This window comes from Oncorhynchus keta, chromosome 9 (assembly GCF_023373465.1).
Source record: "Oncorhynchus keta strain PuntledgeMale-10-30-2019 chromosome 9, Oket_V2, whole genome shotgun sequence".
NCBI classification, from domain to species: Eukaryota; Metazoa; Chordata; class Actinopteri; order Salmoniformes; family Salmonidae; genus Oncorhynchus; species Oncorhynchus keta.
The window spans coordinates 43,650,706-43,670,798 of NC_068429.1; the positions used below are offsets into that span (position 1 = coordinate 43,650,706).

Here is a 20,093-nt window from a genome sequence, read left to right on the forward strand (position 1 = left end):
CGCCCCGGTACCGCTTGTCGTGCGGTAGCAGAGACAACAGTCTATGACTTGGGTGACTGGAGTTTTTGAAAAAAAATTGGGCCTTCCTCTGACACCGCTTAGTATATATGTACTGGGCCGTACACACTACCCTCTGTATAGCCATCAGATGCCAAGCCGTTGCCATACATGGCGGTGATGCAAGCGGTCAGGATGCTCTCGATGGTACAGCTTGTAGAACTTTTTGAGGATCTGGAGACCCATGGGGGTTTGTGGTATATGGCCAATATATCGCCGCTAAGGGCTGTCTGTATCCAGGCACTCCACGTTGCGTCATACATTAGAACAGCACTTAGCTGTGCTATATTGGCCACATACCACATCCCCTCGGCGTTATTGCTTAATTATAAATACATTTGATTTGGCATATTTTTACTTAAGTACTTTACACTCCTGCATTGTATCCTAATGAAAATGTACAATATATAAACAATGAATATGAGGTGTACCTTATGGGATAACATAGATAACAGAGAAACAATCAATGTTAGGCCACACTTCACAGACCTATGTTACATTATCACACAGCCGTGGTATAATTTTAGGTTTCGATTATTCTTGGTTAATTTGAATGATATAACCAATACGGGGACAGTGAAAATCTCGCAGTAGAGGCTACCTAGATGTTGCAAATGCCTAAAACTAGAATAGTAAAACAGACAGACTCCAGTTGCATGAAATGGTTACGTTTATTTTGCCAAAATCCCAATGCACACTGCATGCATAGTGCAATAGTAATAATTATAACGACGTCATAATAATATGGCAACATTGTAACAATACGGCAACTTGACCAAATCCGTTGGTGACTGCTGCTGTGTTGCCTGTTGGATGCATAGACATTAAAACCAGGTTGAATGTAACCTAGAACTAGCTCCACCCTCGACTATTCAGGCTTATTACGTGTGAGGACTAGTCCTGTTACGAGCCTGAAGCATCTGGAATAAGACTTTCTCCCTCCTACCTATTCATGAAGAAAAACAAGACATTGTTCTTTGCTTTTTACGCATGAATTTACAAACTACAGTCGCATGCTTTACAACTCGAAACTTATTTTCGGACGAGATTCTACAGCCGCATTGTTTGCAAAGGACTAAAACTAAAAACTAAAGAGGTTGGTGCTGAATACAAAGTGATACGGTGATCCCATGTTTCGCTCGCATGACTAATTAATATCAGTACTCAGTCTCGCGCGCTCCTATTTTTTTAATATAAACTATGGCGTTTAGAGCGAGAGCGTTGTACGACTTTAGTTCCGAAAATCCAGGAGAGATATCGATTACTGAGAACGAAGTTGTTACTTTGTACAGCGAACAAGATGTCGAGGGGTGGTTAGAGGGGACTAACAGCAGAGGGGAGACTGGTCTTTTTCCAGCCTCATATGTGGAGATTCTCACAAATGATTCATCTGACATCTCCAACAACAATGGCATGTCGGCAGATCATGGTCAAGCCGAGTTGCCATCGAGTGGATATGATTCATCATACCATTCCCAGTCCCACTCTCGTGCTGAGAGCATTACAGTCCCGACCCCTTCCCACTCTGCTTATCCTGTGCAAACTTCACAGCACCACAGTTACCCGACCAGTCAAGGTAGCGATGACGACTGGGATGATGACTGGGATGACAGCTCGACTGTGGCGGATGAACCTGGAACGATACATGACAATGATGGAACTAGTTCCACAGCATACACGGTCACTACCAGTTTACCTGAGAGACGTAGCAGTGCCCAAGCCAAAAGTTCAGCCACAGTGGGTAAAAACCTCAACAGGTTTTCAACCTTTGTGAAATCAGGCGGAGAGGCTTTTGTGTTGGGCGAGGCGGCTGCCTTTGTCAAGGACGGGGACAAGATCTGTGTTGTCATGGGCCAGTATGGGCCAGAGTGGCAAGAAGACCCATATCCATTCGCCTGCTCTATCGATGACCCCACCAAACAGACTAAATTCAAAGGCATGAAGAGTTACATGTCATACAGACTAACTCCCTCTCATACCCAGAGCCAGGTGAATAGAAGATACAAGCACTTTGACTGGCTCTATGCCCGCCTAGTGGAACGATTCCCTGTCATATCAGTCCCCCATCTGCCCGAGAAACAGGCCACGGGGCGCTTCGAACAGGACTTTGTCTCCAAGCGCAGAAAAGGTTTAATATGGTGGATGAACCACATGACGAGCCATCCTGTCCTGGCCAGGTGTGACGTCTTCCAGCATTTCCTCACCTGCCCCAGCACAGACGAGAAGACGTGGAAGATGGGCAAGCGAAAAGCGGAGAAGGATGAGTTGACTGGCGCTAATTTCTTCCTGACCATCTCCACCCCGGCCGTTCCACTGGACCTCCAGGAGGTGGAGAGCAAAATAGACGGTTTCAAAGCCTTCGCCAAGAAGATGGATGAGAATTGTCTGTTAGTCAACGCTACCATCAACGAGTTTGCCAGGAAGCAGATCACCGGCTTCAAGAAAGAGTATCAGAAAGTGGGCCAGTCCTTCAAACTGCTGGGCCAAGCCTTTGAGATGGACCAACAGGCCTATTCCGTAGGACTGAACCATGCCATAGCATTCACAGGAGAGGCCTACGAGGTTATAGGAGACTACTTTGCCGAGCAGCCCAGACAGGATTTGGACCCCATATCGGACCTGCTGGACCTGTACAAGGGACACCTGGCCAACTACCCCGATATCATCCATGTTCAGAAAGGTACAGTACGGTGTCACAGCTGTCTCTGGTCTATGCCATAGAAATGCCATAGTCCATAGACCAGTCGAAGCCCCTCTGACCATGGCCAGTGTAACCTCATAGGTATTTGATTTCTTTGGTCACTACTCTCATAGGGGTTCATGTCACGCGGATGTTATGTTGATGATGAGCAAAAACAAATGTTGCCCTGGCATTCCGTGAAGTCCCTTGCATCGAGATCCTTTATGTTTTTAATGTTACGTCAGTTCATGTAACATTTATCTATTTAACCTTTCTTTAACTAGGCAAGTCAGTGAAGAACAAATTGTTATTTACAATGACGGCCTGCCCCGGCCAAACCCTCCCCTAACCCGGACGACACTGGGCCAATTGTGCGCCGCCCTATGGGACTCCTGATCACGGCCAGTTGTGATACAGCCCGGGATCGAACCAGGGTCTGTAGTGACATGTCTACCACTGCGATGCAGTGCCTTTAGACCGCTGCACCACTCGGGAGCTTGATGCACATATGTTTTGTATTATGTTAAACTTTTGTGCTTGCTGGCAAAAGTTTGCTGTTACAGTTTATGCTGTTGAGTAATGCACTCGAACATGACTGGAAGGCATGATATGTAATTACCTGTCCTTGCAGAAATGTTGTCTCACACCCAGTCTAGAGAGTGAGATCAGAAGTTGGGGCTTTGGCACATAAACCACGGATATCTGCCAAATGCTGAAGTATGTAACTTTCTGAATATAACTCTGATAAATGAGCCTACAATCAGAGCGCAGGGCTTGAAGATACTGCAGATAGGCCTAGTCCTCATGGAAGGACACACGGTTCAACGGAACTCTCTCGTTCTCGTTTTTTACCAAGTAAGACAACATTCTCTGATTTGTCACTTTGATTTATCACACAGGAGATACATAAATACGGGGAACTGTTTGTTACACGCTATGCAGTCCAAGTTCAATTGAGACGTCGAAGGTTAGGTTATCCTACATCTGAATAGAATGAGAAGGAGGAGATTCCGGGGCCCCTTGTCCGACGTTGCCCTGGGAATGTCGGAATGTCGGAATGGAAGCAGCCTCAGGATTAAATTATTTTCCTCTCCAAGGGTGGGGATCTGGGGAGCTGCTCCACAATATGCCTGGGCAAATCTCTTCCCACTGGCACCGGTGAAACAGTTCAACTTATTGGTGCTTTGGTACTGTAATCGCATGCGAGCGCTGAAAATAACCAAGTTCATTTCACATCACTTGTATGTCTATTCATCCACGTTTGTGTGAGAGACTGTGACGTGTGTGTGTGGTATTTTGTATTCCCCAGATAAGGGTCTATTCTAATGGCTGTAGAGAAGGTTATTTCAGTAAGGCAGCGACCAAGTCTTAAGTCAGATCTTCCACTTACACATTCAGAGCTCAAGCATGTGTCCTTCACTGCAACATTTGTACGGTTCATATCTCATTTACAACTTGTAAAACTATCCCTCTTCTTAGCTATTCACCTAGAAAAAGGTTGCTCGGTGTTTGCGGCCTTGGAGAACCTCTTAGCCTGAATACTCCACAGTGCAATAAGTTGTAAATTAGACAGACTGCTTTTAGTTAGAAGATTATAACTCTGTGTGAGTGAGACAGTAGAGCATTGGCTTCAGTCTACTACTCTATTGGCCAGAAAGGGCATGAAACCACAGTCAACTCTTTTCCCTGAGTCATGTTAAAATTTTCAGAGACAGATTTAGGATTCAACTAGAGTTTGCATGACAAAAGATATTATTTTTTCCTTTCCCCCACTTTAAGGAATAGTTTTGACACCCCTTCTCTCGAAACCCTTTCCATGCCCCCTTTCCCACCCACGTTTTTCCCCCTCTCCCTCTCCGCCACCTCTCTCCTCAGGTGCCCTTACCAAAGTGAAGGAGTGCCAGAAGCAGGAAGGGGAGGGATCAACCATCAACGAGCGTTGTAACATCATTTCCTGTGCCACGCTGGCTGAGATCCAGCACTTCCACCGTACGCGCGTACGTGACTTCAAGAGCCAGATGCAACACCACCTCCAGCAGCAGATCAGCTTCTTCCAGAAGATCACTGGGAAGTTAGAGGAGGCACTGCAGAAGTACGACGAATACATAATATAAGGGACCTGAGGAAAGGAGGGTGGCTACAGAGGGATGGAGAGAGGATGGCGGGGACAGAGGGAGAGAGAGGAGGGGGACTTAGAGAGGGAGAGAAAGAAAGATGGCTAGAGATGATAAATAAAGTGCCCCGGAGGAGATGGGGCACTTGAATGACTTGTTCAGTTCTCCGTGACCAGATTATTCATCCATTCTACAGTGGGAAGTGAGTGGATCTATGCAGGTGATGCAGTGACGGATGGGGGAAAATGGGGTAGAAAGATACTGAAGACACTCCTTCGTTGACGTTGTTGTCCGCAAAACCTGATCGCGTAGTCTAGCTTGACGGGATATGTTAAGTCATCACATACAAGACGTGTCACTTCCTGAAATGAGTGGGATGTCTTCCATAAGGAACTGTATAGAATTGCAAAGATATCTCTTAAAATACATGTTTAACCTGTTGTATTGAATCCCCCTTATTTGCCTTTTTCTCTGAACAAATATAACAATTTCAGTTCCATGGCAAATATGAATGACATGTCCCTTTGTGTGTGTGTGTGTGTGTGTGTGTGTGTCTGTCTGTCTGTCTGTGCGTGTCTGTGCGTGTGTGTGTCTATATGTGCGTGTCTGTGCGTGTGTGTGTCTGTATGTGCGTGTCTGTGTGTCTTTACAAACGTGTGTCTTATCATAGAGGGGGCAACCAAGGGGGGTTTGGTATTTCAATATTCTGTTGTAGTTTCTGAACCTCATTATTTGAGACCTCCCAGAGAGCTCTGTGCCAGGAACAAGCTTTAAGATTGTAGAACACTGGAGGAGAACAGAACACCTGATTTTCCATTCCTTCTTATTGTTCCCAATGGAGAGGCAGGAGGCAGGCACAAATAACTCAGCCAGAATAATACTGCAAATGATGTCTCTGTGGGATTCCCTCGTGTCGAAGGACATTGTTGAAATGAAATCCTTCCTCCTACACATGTACTCCATGTGAATTTGACATTGAAGTACCATTGATTGGTATCCTCCCAAAACACATTTGTCGGATGACAGCCAAAAGTCTAATGTATGTAAGTTATTTTACCAGGTTGATTAGGGTAGTGCTAGATGACTTGACACACATCGCCCCTGAACAGCCTAATACATGTAGAAGGGACGTTTATCACAGTATATTCACTTGATCACACAAGGAACACTGTGTAGTCCTTTTTCTCATGTTTGCCGACAGCATGGCTGCAATTCAGGTACTACTACCAGGCCCACTGTTATTGATATAGGACACCATCTCTTCTCCTCTCCCAATAGGTCAAGTTACTCCACCTCCATTGCGTCCATTATTTAGACCAGATTCATTTTCCACTAGCTCTGGGTCAAGTTACATCTGAAACACTTGAAGGGAATTTAAACAGTTTGTTGTTCTTGTTAACATACAGCTTGCTGAACTGGGTTTGCTCACCCATGTCCAGTGCTTGACTCGGGATGAAAAAAGTGCAGGAGCTGTCTTTTCCCAAGTCCATCCATTAGATTATGTTTACCGAAGTTCAGTGGTGTAAAGTACTTAAGTGAAAATACTTTTAAGTACTACTTAAGTTGTTTTTTGGGGTATCTGTACTTTACTATTTATATTTTTGACAAATTGTACTCCATTACATTCCTAAAGAAAAAAATGTACATTAAAAAGTACATTATTTTCTTGAGGAATGTAGTTGAAGTAAAAGTTGTCAAAAATGTAAATAGTAAAGTATTCTGTAATGAATGTATTGTAATGTAAAAAAATAAATAATAATAATTGTATAACTGCCTTCATTTTACCGGACCCCAGGAAGAGTGGATCTATAATAAATACTGACAAGGTAAAAATATGTTGTTCTGCCCATGAACAAGGCAGTTAACCCACTGTTCCCCGGGCGCCAAAGACGTGGATGTCGATTAAGACAGCCCCCCGCACCTCTGATTCAGAGGGGTTGGGTTAAATGCGGAAGATACATTTCAGTTGAAGGCATTCAGTTGTACAACTGACTAGGTATCCCCCTTTTCCTTTCCCTACAGTATATAAGGTTCCACAGTTGACAGTCAGAGCAAAAACCAAGCCATGAGGTTGAAGGAATTGTCCGTAGAGCTCCGAGACAGGATTATGTTGAGGCACAGATCTGGGGAAGGGTACCAAAACATTTCTGCAGCATTGAAGGTCCCCAAGAACACGGTGGCCTCCATCACCAAGCCTCTCCCTAGAGCTGTGGGCCCGGCCAAACTGAGCAATCGGGGGAGAAGGGTCTTGGTCAAGGAGGTGACCAAGAACCCGATGGTCACTTTGACAGAGCTCTAGAGTTCCTCTGTGGAGATGGGAGAACCTTCCAGAAGGACAACCATCTCTGCAGCACTCCACCAATCAGGCCTTTAAGGTAGAGGGGCCAGATGGAAGCCACTCCTCAGTAAAAGGCACATGACAGCCCGCTTGGAGTTTGCCAAAAGGCACCTAAACTCTCAGACTATGAGAAACAATATTCTCTGTTCTGATGAAACCAAGATTGAACTTGGTCTGAATGCCAAGCGTCACTTCTGGAGGAAACCTGACACCATCTCTACGGTGAAGCATGGGGGTGGTTGCATCATGCTGTGGTGATGTTTTTCAGTGGCAGGGACTGGGAGACTAGTCAGGATCGAGGCAAAGATGAACGGAGCAAAGTACAGAGAGATCCTTGATGAAAACCCGCTGGAGAGCGCTCAGGACCTCAGACTGGGGCGAAGGTTCACCTTCAAAAGGACAATAACCATAAACACCAAGTCAAGACAATGCAGGAGTGGCTTTGGGACAAATCTCTGAATGTCCTTGAGTGGCCCTGACAGAGCCCGGACTTGAACCCGATCGAATATCTCTGGAGAGACCTGAAAATAGCAGCAACGCTCGCCTTCCAACCTGACAGAGCATGAGAGGATCTGCAGAGAAAAATTGGTTCAAGTCCGGGCTCTGGGCCGGTGATGGGCTACTTTGTTTTATAGAGGCGCTGGTATGGCTCTCCGGACAGCTCCAGCCCAAATCAAGCACTGCCCATGTCCTGATAATCGTTGGACATACACATTACGTTTTTAAAGTAAGAGGGAAACAGTAATCCTCCAGATCCTTTGTGTGTATATTATTATATTATTATATATTAGATCCCTATTCAAGTCTGTCCTCACGGAAGTTCACGTTCACAAACATTGCCTGGGTGGGTTAAGTTTGTCAGGAAAAGCAGCAACCAAACAGCTTTTGGTCATACGCTCTCTCTCTCAGAGCAAAGTTCAAAGCACAGCACAACCAGCTGATTCAGTCATGACTCATTGCTACACAGGCTGGTTGTTCCTCTCTCTCAGAAGGACTGCATGTTTGAGATCGACTACATTGCAGTCCGGCTGTGAAGGGTGTTTCTAAATGTGAAATTCAGACTATTATAGCAGTCTTCTGAACCGTGCAGCCAAACTGCAATGGCATCAATGTCAAACACACGGTCTCTCTATACAGTTGGAGGGATTTCCGCTACCATCATATCCGTTTAATTATTAATGTGATCCGAACTTACAGTTTATGTAATGTCCACAGTCCACAATCATTGAAGACTGTTTTGTGGCGACACCTTTTTGAAGTTAAAGTTTATGCTCACAAAGTCCATTCATTACCCAGAACAAAGGAAGACATTTTATTTCCACTGGCTGGGGCTCTTGGGTTGTCCCTCTCTGTGGAAACAGACTAAGCCTGTTAGAACTTAAATTAAATAATATTCCTAACTGTAAAAAAAAAAAAAAAAATGGGCCCGATGTCCTTTCTGATAGTAATCAGAAGCACATTGCAATGTTTGTGGAATGTTACTTTTGAATCTTCCTTAAACCTTGTTGAGTTCCCTTTAAACAGAGTTTGTGTATGTGAAATCATATCCTCCCCCTCGTGTGTACCTCACTCTTCCGCAGTCCAGCCCACATCGCCCCCATGAACTGGTCTGGTGGAAAAGTGTAGTGCTTAATGGAAGGATATAAAGAAACAAAAGCTGTACTATAGTCTTTCAGGAAACTAAAAAGGTCAGTCAAGACCAACATAGGCTACTCATTTAAGATGATGTTTAAAGGTATACAATACTGGGCTGGCACACGTTTACAAAATAAACAACATGCAAAGGATAACACATCAACACAACCTACACTACATGACCTCATTGACCATCTCGTTCCAAAATCATGGGACTTAATACGGAGTTGGTCCCAACCTTTGCTGCTATAACAGCCTCCACTCTTCTGGGAAGGCTTTCCACTACATGTTGGAACAATGCTGCGGGGACTTGCTTCCATTCAAACACAAGAGCATTAGTGAGGTCGGGCGCTGATGTTGGGCGATTAGGCCTGGCTGGCAGTCAGTATTCCAATTCATCCCAAAGGTGTTTTATGGAGTTGAGGTCAGGGCTTTGTGCAGGCCAGTCAAGTTCTTCTACACCAATCTCAACAAACCATTTCAATATGACAGTATCTCATTATCATACTGAAACAGGACAGGGCCTCCCCCACAGTTGGAAGCACATAATCGTCTAGAATGTCATTGTATGCTGTAGCGTAAGATTTACCTTCACTGGAACTAAGGGGCCCGAACCATGAAAAACAGCTCCAGACCATTATTCCTCCTCCACCAAACTTTACAGTTGGCACTATGCATTCGGGCAGGTAGCTTTCTCCTGGCATCCGCCAAACCCAGATTTGTCCCTCGTACTGCCAGGTGTTTCACAGAACATGTTTCCACTGCTCCAGAGCCCAATGGCGGTGAGCTTTACACTACTACCAACCATTGCACAAGGTGATCTTAGGCTTGTGTGCGGCTGCACGGCCATGGAAACCAATTTCATAAAGCTCCCAAAAACTGTTATTGTGCTGACATTGCTTCCAGAGGCAGTTTGGAACTCGGTAGTGAGTGTTGCAACCGAGGACAGGTGATTTCTATGCGCTACGCACTTCAGCAGTCCAGTTCTGTAAGCTTGTGTGGCTTAACACTTCGTGGTTGAGCTGTTGTTGCTCCCAGACATATCCACTTCACAATAACAACACTTACAGTTAACCGGGGCAGCCCTAGCAAGGCAGACATTTGACAAACTGACCTGTTGGAAAGATGGCATCCTATGACTAAGCTTTTCAGTAAGGCCATTCTACTGCCAATGTTTGTCTACGGAGATTGATTGGCTGTATGCTCGATTTTATACACCTGTCAGCAACGGGTGTGGCTGAAATAGACAGATCCACTCATTTGAAGGGGTGTCCACATACAGTGCCTTGCGAAAGTATTCGGCCCCCTTGAACTTTGCGACCTTTTGCCACATTTCAGGCTTCAAACATAAAGATATAAAACTGTATTTTTTTGTGAAGAATCAACAACAAGTGGGACACAATCATGAAGTGGAACGACATTTATTGGATATTTCAAACTTTTTTAACAAATCAAAAACTGAAAAATTGGGCGTGCAAAATTATTCAGCCCCCTTAAGTTAATACTTTGTAGCGCCACCTTTTGCTGCGGTTACAGCTGTAAGTCGCTTGGGGTATGTCTCTATCAGTTTTGCACATCGAGAGACTGAAATTTTTTCCCATTCCTCCTTGCAAAACAGCTCGAGCTCAGTGAGGTTGGATGGAGAGCATTTGTGAACAGCAGTTTTCAGTCCTTTCCACAGATTCTCAATTGGATTCAGGTCTGGACTTTGACTTGGCCATTCTAACACCTGGATATGTTTATTTTTGAACCATTCCATCGTTCCACGTCATGATTGTGTCCCACTTGTTGATTCTTCACAAAAAAATACAGTTTTATATCTTTATGTTTGAAGCCTGAAATGTGGCAAAAGATCGCAAAGTTCAAGGGGGCCCAAAACTTTCGCAAGGCACTATACCTTTGTATATATCATGTATATTTAATTTGAAAAAATACACAGATCTTTTGCCATATAATTACATATATAATGTATAGGATATCTGTGTCTTTTGCAATACATGCAGAACTTCTGAAATGACAATGTGATGTCTGCAAGCTGCAGCACAGAATGCTCATCGACGGGGGTGGAGTGCGTGTGAAAAGACACTGGGTGTTCTCATCCTAGCTATCCTCGAGGGTGTAGATCTGATCTAAGTACAGACTTGCCATGGTAACAACATATCAGGGCCAGAGACATCTGCCAAGTCACTTCATTTGAATTTCACCAGAATCATGAACAATATGCTACTGAGTCAAACAGAAAAGTGATAACAGATTTACACAGTAATACTAATCAAATGCTGTATATTAATTTCCATTGGAATAGTGGACCGCAGACTGTATTTACTTGTATGTACAGTAGGCTACTATGCATTCAGTCATTTAAAACACTGATTCGGGTATGACAAGCCCGAATCACAGGCCTGGTACAGTTATCATTTGGTTGCAAAAAATACTGGATGAAGTATTACTATTTACAAACAAAAGAGTGTGTTAGTCAAGTCTATGGTTCCTAACAAGACGAGAAGACGTGTATCATTAACACATGATGGCTGGCTGACTGCATTTAAACTAAAGACACCTTGAAGGCAGATCTACTGTAGTCTCAGTTCACTTTTCTGGCTAAAAACAGAGCCATATATATATATATATATATATATTACTGTATATGGCTCTTGATACAACTATTCCTGTGGTCTGTCATTCTAACCACTGACAGGTTGAATTGAGCAAATCAAATTTTACTGGTCACATACACATGGTTAGCAGATGTTAATGCGAGTGTAGGGAAATGCTTGTGCTTCTAGTTCCGACCATGCAGTAATATCTAACAAGTAATCTAACAATTTCACAACATCTACCTTATACACGTAAATATGTGGATGAGTGATGGCCGAACGGCGTAGGCAAGACGCAGTAGATGGTATAGAGTACAGTATATACATATGAGATGAGTCATTTTTACCTACCTCATCCCCATACTGTTTTTATTTATTTACTTTTCTGCTCTTTTGCACACCAATATCTCTTACCTGTACATGACCATCTGATCATTTATCACTCCAGTGTTAATCTGCAAAATTGTAATTATTCGCCTGCCTCCTCATGCCTTTTGCACACAATGTATATAGACTCCCCTTTTTTTCTACTGTGTTATTGACTTGTTAATTGTTTACTCCATGTGTAACTCTGTGTTGTCTGTTCACACTGTTATGCTTTATCTTGGCCAGGTCGCAGTTGCAAATGAGAACTTTGTTCTCAACTAGCCTACCTGGTTAAATAAAGGTGAAATAAAAAATAAAACATGTAAACATGATATAAAGTGACATTGTTTAAAGGGGCTAGTGATAGATTTATTACATCAATTTTTCCACTATTAAAGTGGCTAGAGATGAGTCAGTATGTTGGCAGCAGCCACTCAATGTTAGTGATGGTTGTTTAACAGTGTGATGGCCTTGAGATAGAAGCTGTTTTTCAGTCTCTCGGTCCCTGCTTTGATGCGCCTGTACTGAGCTCGCCTTCTGGATGATAGCGGGGTGAACAGGCAGTGGCTCGGGTGGTTGTTGTCCTTGATGATCTTTTTGGCTTTCCTGTGACTTTGCGTGGTGTAGGTGTCCTGGAGGGCAGGTAGTTTTCCCCCGGTGATGCATTGTGCAGACATCACTACCTTCTGGAGAGCCGTACGTTTGTGGGCGGAGCAGTTGCCGTACCAGGGGGTGATACCGCCAGGATGCTCTCGATTGTGCATCTATAAAATGTTGTGTTTTTGGTGACAACCAAATTTCTTGAGCATCCTGTGGTTGAAGAGGCACTGTTGCGCCTTCCTCTGTGTGGGTGGACCATTTCAGTTTGTCAGTGATGTGTACGCAGAGAAACTTGAAGCTTTCCACCTTCTCCACTGCGGTCATGTCGATGTGGATAGGGAGGTGCTCCCTCTGCTGTTTGCTGATGTCCACGATCAGCTCCTTTGTTTTGTTGACGTTGAGTGAGAGGTCATTTTTCTGGCACCACACTCCCAGAGCCCTTACCTCCTCCCTGTAGGCCGTCTCGTTATTGTTGGCAATCTAGCCTAAGTCCGACCATAAGTAAAACATTGTAACAAAGGGCGAATAGTAGAACCAACTTAGAACTTTCCATATAAGAAATTGCCCTATTCACACAAAATAGGTCATTGAAGCAGGTTTAACAACAACACCTTGGGAACAAGAGCCCTGCTGCCAGCTAACAGCAGGCAGCAGCAACATTGAAAATGTCAAAATGTGACTCACCACCTGGATTAGGTCTTATGTAGCAACATCTGAAATTGTGTTTTTTACATTGGATATAAGTGAAGACTCAGAAATACAAAATGGTATATCATACACTGCATTTTTGAGGAACAATGGGAAAGTAATTCTGCTTTGAATGTTGATCAACTTTAAGTTGATAAACTGAGAAAATGGCCTTTGAATGTTTTGGTATCTAGTCTACACCCATTCAACATCGTTGACACCCTCTTAAGCTTTAGCCCCCACCCATCTCGTTTTGCTCTCGGAGCATTCAGAGCCCACACTTGACACCCTGGCCGATGAATTGTTTACCTGTGGATAACATGAAAACAGCCTAACCAGCTCTGCAACAACTTGATTCTGCTTTTTTGCTGATGTTTACTGACACTGGCCATATTCAATGGGTGATGTACACTTTAGCTTCAGACATGTAGCTAGCTAGCTAGCTAGCTAGGTGGTTAACAATTAACCTAGCTAGGTAAACAATATGTAAGATCACACATGTTATGTAACGTTAGCTAACGAGCCAGCCAGCTAACGTTAGCTAGTTAAACAATGATGAACATAGTAACAACATGATTTGGGACTACACTGCATGAATATGCTGGGAGCTAACCAACCAGGTTCAATGTTAGCTAGCTAACATTAGGCTCTAACCTTCAAAGCAAACAGCTCTGGGTTATGAATAATAATGTCAGCTAGGGAGCACAGCCAGCTAACGTTAACTAGCTAGCTAACAGTACACTTTAGCTCAAGACATGTAGCTATCTAGCTAGGTAAACAATGAACATAGCTAGGTAAACAACATGTAAGATCACACACATGTCATATAATGTTAGCTAACGAGCCATTCAACTAATGTTAGCTAGTTAAACTACAATGAACATAGTGCCACATCATGTCGTTACTACACTGCATGAATATGCTGGGAGCTAATCAACCAGGTTCAATGTTAGCTAGCTAACATTAAGCTCTAACTAGCAAAGCAAGCAACTCTGGGATACGACTAGGGAGCCAGCCAGCTAACACTAGCCCTTAGTTTGAAGATGTAATCCGGAGGCAGGTGTTTTCTCCACCTCTTTAGCTATCATACTCTAAGTCCACTGACTTGATCCTCCAGAAAGTGGAGAGCTACACTTATGCAGCTCCACTACAAGACACATTTCCTACATAAAAAAAGCTGTGTTCAACAGGATCACCAACACAGACTGACCAGGTCAAATAGACAGAAGCCCTCTATATGGCAGACCAATCCAAACTCCTCTGTCGACATGTCCAGCCCACTCATTATCTCAGCCAATCATTGCTAGTGGGAAAGTTGCTGTCGTAATTTAACAATTTTATTCATATTTACAGATGTCATACAAGTTTGTTATTAAAGCACATGAAAGTTCACATGTTCCAGAAGGTATTTCTGCCAAAAAACGCATTTTGATAAAAGAAGAAACATTTTAAAATGGCTCTCCTGTGAAGTCGTGACTTAACACATACACCTAGTTTCCTGAAACGGGTCACAAATGTGGAATGTGTCAATAGTCACATTGGGAACAAGCTGAGGTTCAACCTCTGTCTGGTTTCCTTTGAACTGCTTCTCTAGGGTATTTTTGTTGTGGGTTTTGTGGTTCGTGTTGTGAGGGTGGGTAGCAGAGTGCATTTTAGTCCCTGTGTCGCCTGTGGTTTGATTGTGTGTGGTGAGGTTTAAACTCTCGTCAAATGGCACGATGCTAAACAGAAACTCTCCCACAGATGGCTGGACATTATCTGCCCTCAGAAGGTATGTGAATGAGTCATTGAGCATGGACACATGGACCTCTGTTGTGTTGTGGTCGGCAAAATATCCCAATTGGTAAAGTAAAGATGTTGATTGATTGGCAGTGTTGTTGTTGTGTCCTTGATGTACCAGGGCCTCCTCCATGGCCACCCTGCCCTGGACCATGTCCCGGAAGGTAAAGCTCTCCACAGAGAAATTGGAACCATCCAAGAGGTCAAAGGTCACCTTGACCAGCTTGCCGTGTTTGGGAGGTGGCAAGTTGTGGAAGACAGGGTCGCTGCCGCTGAGTGTGGCAAGCTCTGTGGTGTCCATAGCGTCTTTCCTCAGCTTTACGGCGATGCAGCTGGGGATCAGGAGGCGCTTTGCTGAGATGGATGAGCGGTCGAACCGTGACAGCCGTCACAGCAGTTAGGTTACTTTCCGGGGTTGAGACCGTGAACTCAAAGCTATCAGAGGAGGAAGTGAGGTCTGTCATATGGTAGGACAATCTGCCTGAGTGGAGATCCTGGTTAAACTCACTGACTGGCAGGTCAGACATGAGGAGACAGCCATGGTGTGGCAGTGTGGTCACTGTGTAGTGGATGGTCACACTGTCTCCCATTGGTCTCTACAGCCACATGTTCTGCTGTCAAGGTAGCGATGGTCTGACCCTGAACTAGCTTCAGTTGATTCGATCAGAAACATTGATAGTGTAAACGACACAGGTGAAAATAAAATCACTGTAATAATGACAACAATAATAAGTAGGGTATAAACAACGAGGGCGGGTGTAAAGCAAGGCACAAAGCATATGACGGAAAAGAAAGAAGGGAAAATAAAAACGAGTATAGACCTTTGAAGTGGATCTCCTCTGGAGGGGCATCCAGATCCTCCACCTGGAGGTTCTCCGGGCTGAAGACCACCGTGTGTCCCCCTGCACCAACCTCAGACTGGGGGCTTTGGTCTCGAGCAGGGGTGGCTGGTCATTGACGGGGGTCACCGTGAGGTCAAAGGACTCTGTCACTATCAGGCTGTGGTCTGAGAGTCCCTGGGGAGGACGGCCTATGCGGTTCAGTCAAGCATCGAAGGTGAACACGTCTTGGATCGTCTCGGAGCTGGTATGCAATGCCGAACTGCTGGTCAGGTTGTTACCCCCACAATGATGACTCCGTGCTGGGGTAGAGAGGTGACCAGACCTCATAAGAATGTCGCTGGGGTTCCAATAGCTAATCCAGCAAGTTAGAGGAATCAATCAAATTTATTTATAAAGCCCTTCTTACATCAGCTAATATCTCAAAGTGCTGTACAGAAACCCAGCCTAAAACCACAAACAGCAAGCAATGCAGGTTTGCAGGTTTAGATTTATATATTATTTGTGAGGTTTAGGTTTGTGAGGTTTAGAAGCACAGTGGCTAGGAAAAACTCCCTAGAAAGGCCGGAACCTAGGAAGAAACCTAGAGAGGAACCAGGCTGGGGTGGCCAGTCCTCTTCTGGCTGTGCCGGGTGGAAATTATAACAGAACATGGCCAAGATGTTCAAATGTTCATAGATGACCAGCAGGGTCAAATAATAATAATCACAGTGGTTGTCGAGGGTGCAATAGGTCAGCACCTCAGGAGTAAATGGAAGTTGGCTTTTCATAGCCGATCATTCAGAGTATCTCTACCGCTCCTGCTGTCTCCAGAGAGTTGAAAACAGCAGGTCTGGGACAGGTAGCACGTCCGGTGAACAGGTCAGGGTTCCATTGCCGCAGGCAGAACAGTTGAAAATGGAGCAGCAGCACAGCCAGGTGGACTGGGGACAGCAAGGAGTCATCAGGCCAGGTAGTCCTGAGGCATGGTCCTAGGGCTCAGGTCCCCCCTAGGGCTCAGAATTACTTAAAAATCATGCAAATGTGATTTTCTGGATTGTTGTTTTAAATTTCGTCTCTCACAGTTGAAGTGTACCTATGATAAAAATTACAGACCTCTACATGCTTTGTAAGTAGGAAAACCTGCAAAATCGGCAGTGTACCAAATACTTGTTCTCCCCACTGTACTTAAATTCACACAGGACACCAGATAAGACAGGATAAATACTCCAGATAACAGACTGACCCTAGCCCCCCAACACATAAACTACTGCAACATAAATACTGGAGTCTGAGACAGAAGGGGTCGGGAGACACTGTGTCCCCATCCGACGATACCCCTGGACAGGGCCAAACAGGCAGGATATAACCCCACCCACTTTGCCAAAGCACCGCCCCCACACCACTAGAGGGATATCTTCAACCACCAACCTACCATCCTGAGACAAGGCCGAGTATAGCCCACAAAGATCTCCGCCACGGCACTACCCAAGGGGGGGCACCAACCCAGACAGGTAGATCACATCAGTGACTCAACCAACTCAAGTGATGCACCCCTCCTAGGGACGGCAAGGAAGAGCACCAGTAAGCCAGTGACTCAGCCCCTGTAATAGGGTTAGAGGCAGAGAATCCCAGTGGAGAGAGGGGAACCGGCCAGGCAAAGACAACAAGGGTGGGTTGTTGCTCCGGGGCCTTTCCATTCACCTTCACACTCCTGGGCCAGACTACGCTCAATCATAGGACCTACTGAAGAGATTCAATAAAGACTTAATTCAATAAAGACTTAAAGGTTGAGACCGAGTCTGCGTCTCTCATATGGGTAGGCAGACCATTCCTTAAAAATGTTGCTCTATATGAGAAAGCCCTGCCTCCAGCTGTTTGCTTAGAAATTATAGGGACAGTAAGGAGGCCTGCGTCTTGTGACCATAGGGTACGTGTAGGTATGTATGGCAGGACCAAATCGGAAAGATAGGTAGGAGCAAGCCCATGTAATGCTTTGTAGGTTAGCAGTAAAATCTTGAAATCAGCCCTTGCCTTAACAGGAAGCCAGTGTAGAGAGGCTAGCACTGGAGTAGTATGAACACATTTTTTGGTTCTAGTCAAGATTCTAGCAGCCGTGTTTAGCACTAACTGAAGTTTATTTGGTGCTTTATCCGGGTAGCCAGAAAGTAGAGCATTGCAGAAGTCTAACCTCAAATTTTTCTGCATCATTTTTGGACAGAAAGTTTTTGATTTTTGCAATGTTATGTAGATGGAAAAAAAGCTGTCCTTGAAACAGTCTTGATATGTTAGACAATAGAAAGATCAGGGTCCAGAGTAACGCCAAGGTCCTACACAGTTTTATTTGAGACAACTGTACAATCATCAAGATTAATTGTCAGATTCAACATAAGATCTCTTTGTTTCTTGGGACCTAGAACAAGCATCTCTTTTTTTGTTTGAGTTTAAAAGTAGAACATTTGCAGCCATCCACTTCCTTATGTCTGAAACAGGCTTCCAGGGAGGGCAATTTTGGGGCTTCACCATGTTTCATCGAATTGTACAGCTGTGAGTCATCCGCATAGCAGGGAAAGTTAACATTATGTTTCCGAATGACATCACCAAGTGTTAAAATATATAGTGAAAACAATAGTGGTCCTAAAACGGAACCTTGAGGAACACCAAAATGTACATTTGATTTGTCAGAGGACAAACAATCCACAGAGACAAACTGATATCTTTCCGACAGATAATATCTAAAGCAATCCAGAACTTGTCCGATTGGAAAACCAATTTGGTTTTCCAATCTCTCCAAAAGAATGTGGTGATCGATGGTATCAAAATCAGCACTAAGGTCTAGGAGCACAAGGACAGATGCAGAGCCTCGGTCTGTCGCCATTAAAGGGTAATTTACCACCTTCACAAGTGCAGTCTCAGTGCTATGATGGGGTCTAAAGCCAGACTGAAGCGTTTCATATACATTGTTAGTCTTCAGGAAGGCAGTGAGTTGCTACGCAGACGCCTTTTCTAACTTTTGAGAGGAATGGGAGAATCGATATTGGCCGATAGTTTATATTTTCTGGGTCAAGGCTGGGCTTTTTCAAGAGAGGCTTTATTACTGCCACTTTTAGTGAGTTTGGTACACATCCGGTGGATAGAGAGCCGTTTATTATGTTCAACATAAGAGGGCCAAGCACAGGAAGCAATTCTTTCAGTAGCTTAGTTGGAATAGGGTCCAGTATGCAGCTTGAAGGTTTAGAGGCATGACTATTTTCATCAATGTGTCAAGCGATATAGTATTATAGTATTAAAAAACTTGAGTGTCTGCCTTGATCCTAGGTCCTGGCAGAGTTGTGCAGACTCAGCTAAGCTTTGGAGGAATACGCAGATTGAAAGAGAGAGTCCAAAATTTGCTTTCCAATGATCATGAGCTTTTCCTCAAAGTAGTTTATGACTTCACTGCTGAAGTGAAAGCCATCCTCTCTTGGGGAATGCTGCTTCATCTGGTCTATCACAACGCATCCACCCTCAGTCACCACTGCACCTGGCGAGACAGAATAGCACACACAGCTTTATTTGAACATCCATCAACATGCGATTTGTTATTGCTAATCAGATTTTATTTTTTAAATGTGGGAAATAAATGGTTACATAAACAATAATAAATAAACAATAGCGTTACATGGATTTGGACAATGGATGCACATGCAATAGAATTCCGCAAAGGAGGAATTCTGCTATTAAGAGCTTAATATGGACGTTTCCCCTACAGGAATTCTCCATTATAACAAACCTTCTGTCTGACCGCACAGAATACAGAACTCGCCAGTGTTAGCAGCGAGGATGGTGTTGCGCTCTGCTGGAGAGGGTTCATAGGAAACATGGATGCTGAAGATGTGGGGTTGAAGAGGGGCAGGTGGTGACCACACTGTGAATGTGGAGGAGTCTGTAGTAGTCCATCCCACCGATTCAGGATGGGTCTGCTCATAACTAATCAGTCCCTCATTCACTTAAATAACAATAGAACAGAGAAAGAGAAGGATATTGTAACTTCAAAATGCAAGGGGCAGTTACAAGTACACTATAAATGCATCATGTACATTTTACCTGTAGATGCACCCAAGTGGCTATTATAGTCACTGTAATCAACATGACTAAATATTATAAAGAAAACATACCCATTCCAGGCATAAATACAGTGGTTTCTCTCTCTCTTAAAGGTCCAATGCAGCTTTCTTTATCTCAATATTAAATCATTTTGGGTAACAGTTAAGTATCTTAGTCTGATTTTTTAAAATTAAAATGGTTGAAATTAAACATATAGCATCTTAGCAAAAAGCAATTTCTCAAGCAATAATGTTGGAAGGACTGTATAGAAGTGGTCTGAGTGAGGGGCCTAAATAGAAGAGTGATGTTATTGGCAGAGAGGTTTGAAACTCTTTG

At 44.1% G+C, this 20,093-nt stretch overlaps 1 protein-coding gene across 1 annotated transcript; it reads left to right on the top strand.

Moving 5' to 3' along the window:
* The first annotated feature begins 833 nt into the window (after positions 1-833).
* snx18b (sorting nexin 18b) lies at positions 834-6,621 on the top strand. Its single transcript, XM_035776721.2, has 2 exons — positions 834-2,737; positions 4,613-6,621. Exons 1-2 carry the CDS (start codon positions 1,258-1,260, stop codon positions 4,849-4,851), a joined length of 1,719 nt encoding a protein of 572 aa, XP_035632614.1. The 5' UTR covers positions 834-1,257; the 3' UTR covers positions 4,852-6,621.
* Positions 6,622-20,093: the final 13,472 nt, after the last annotated feature.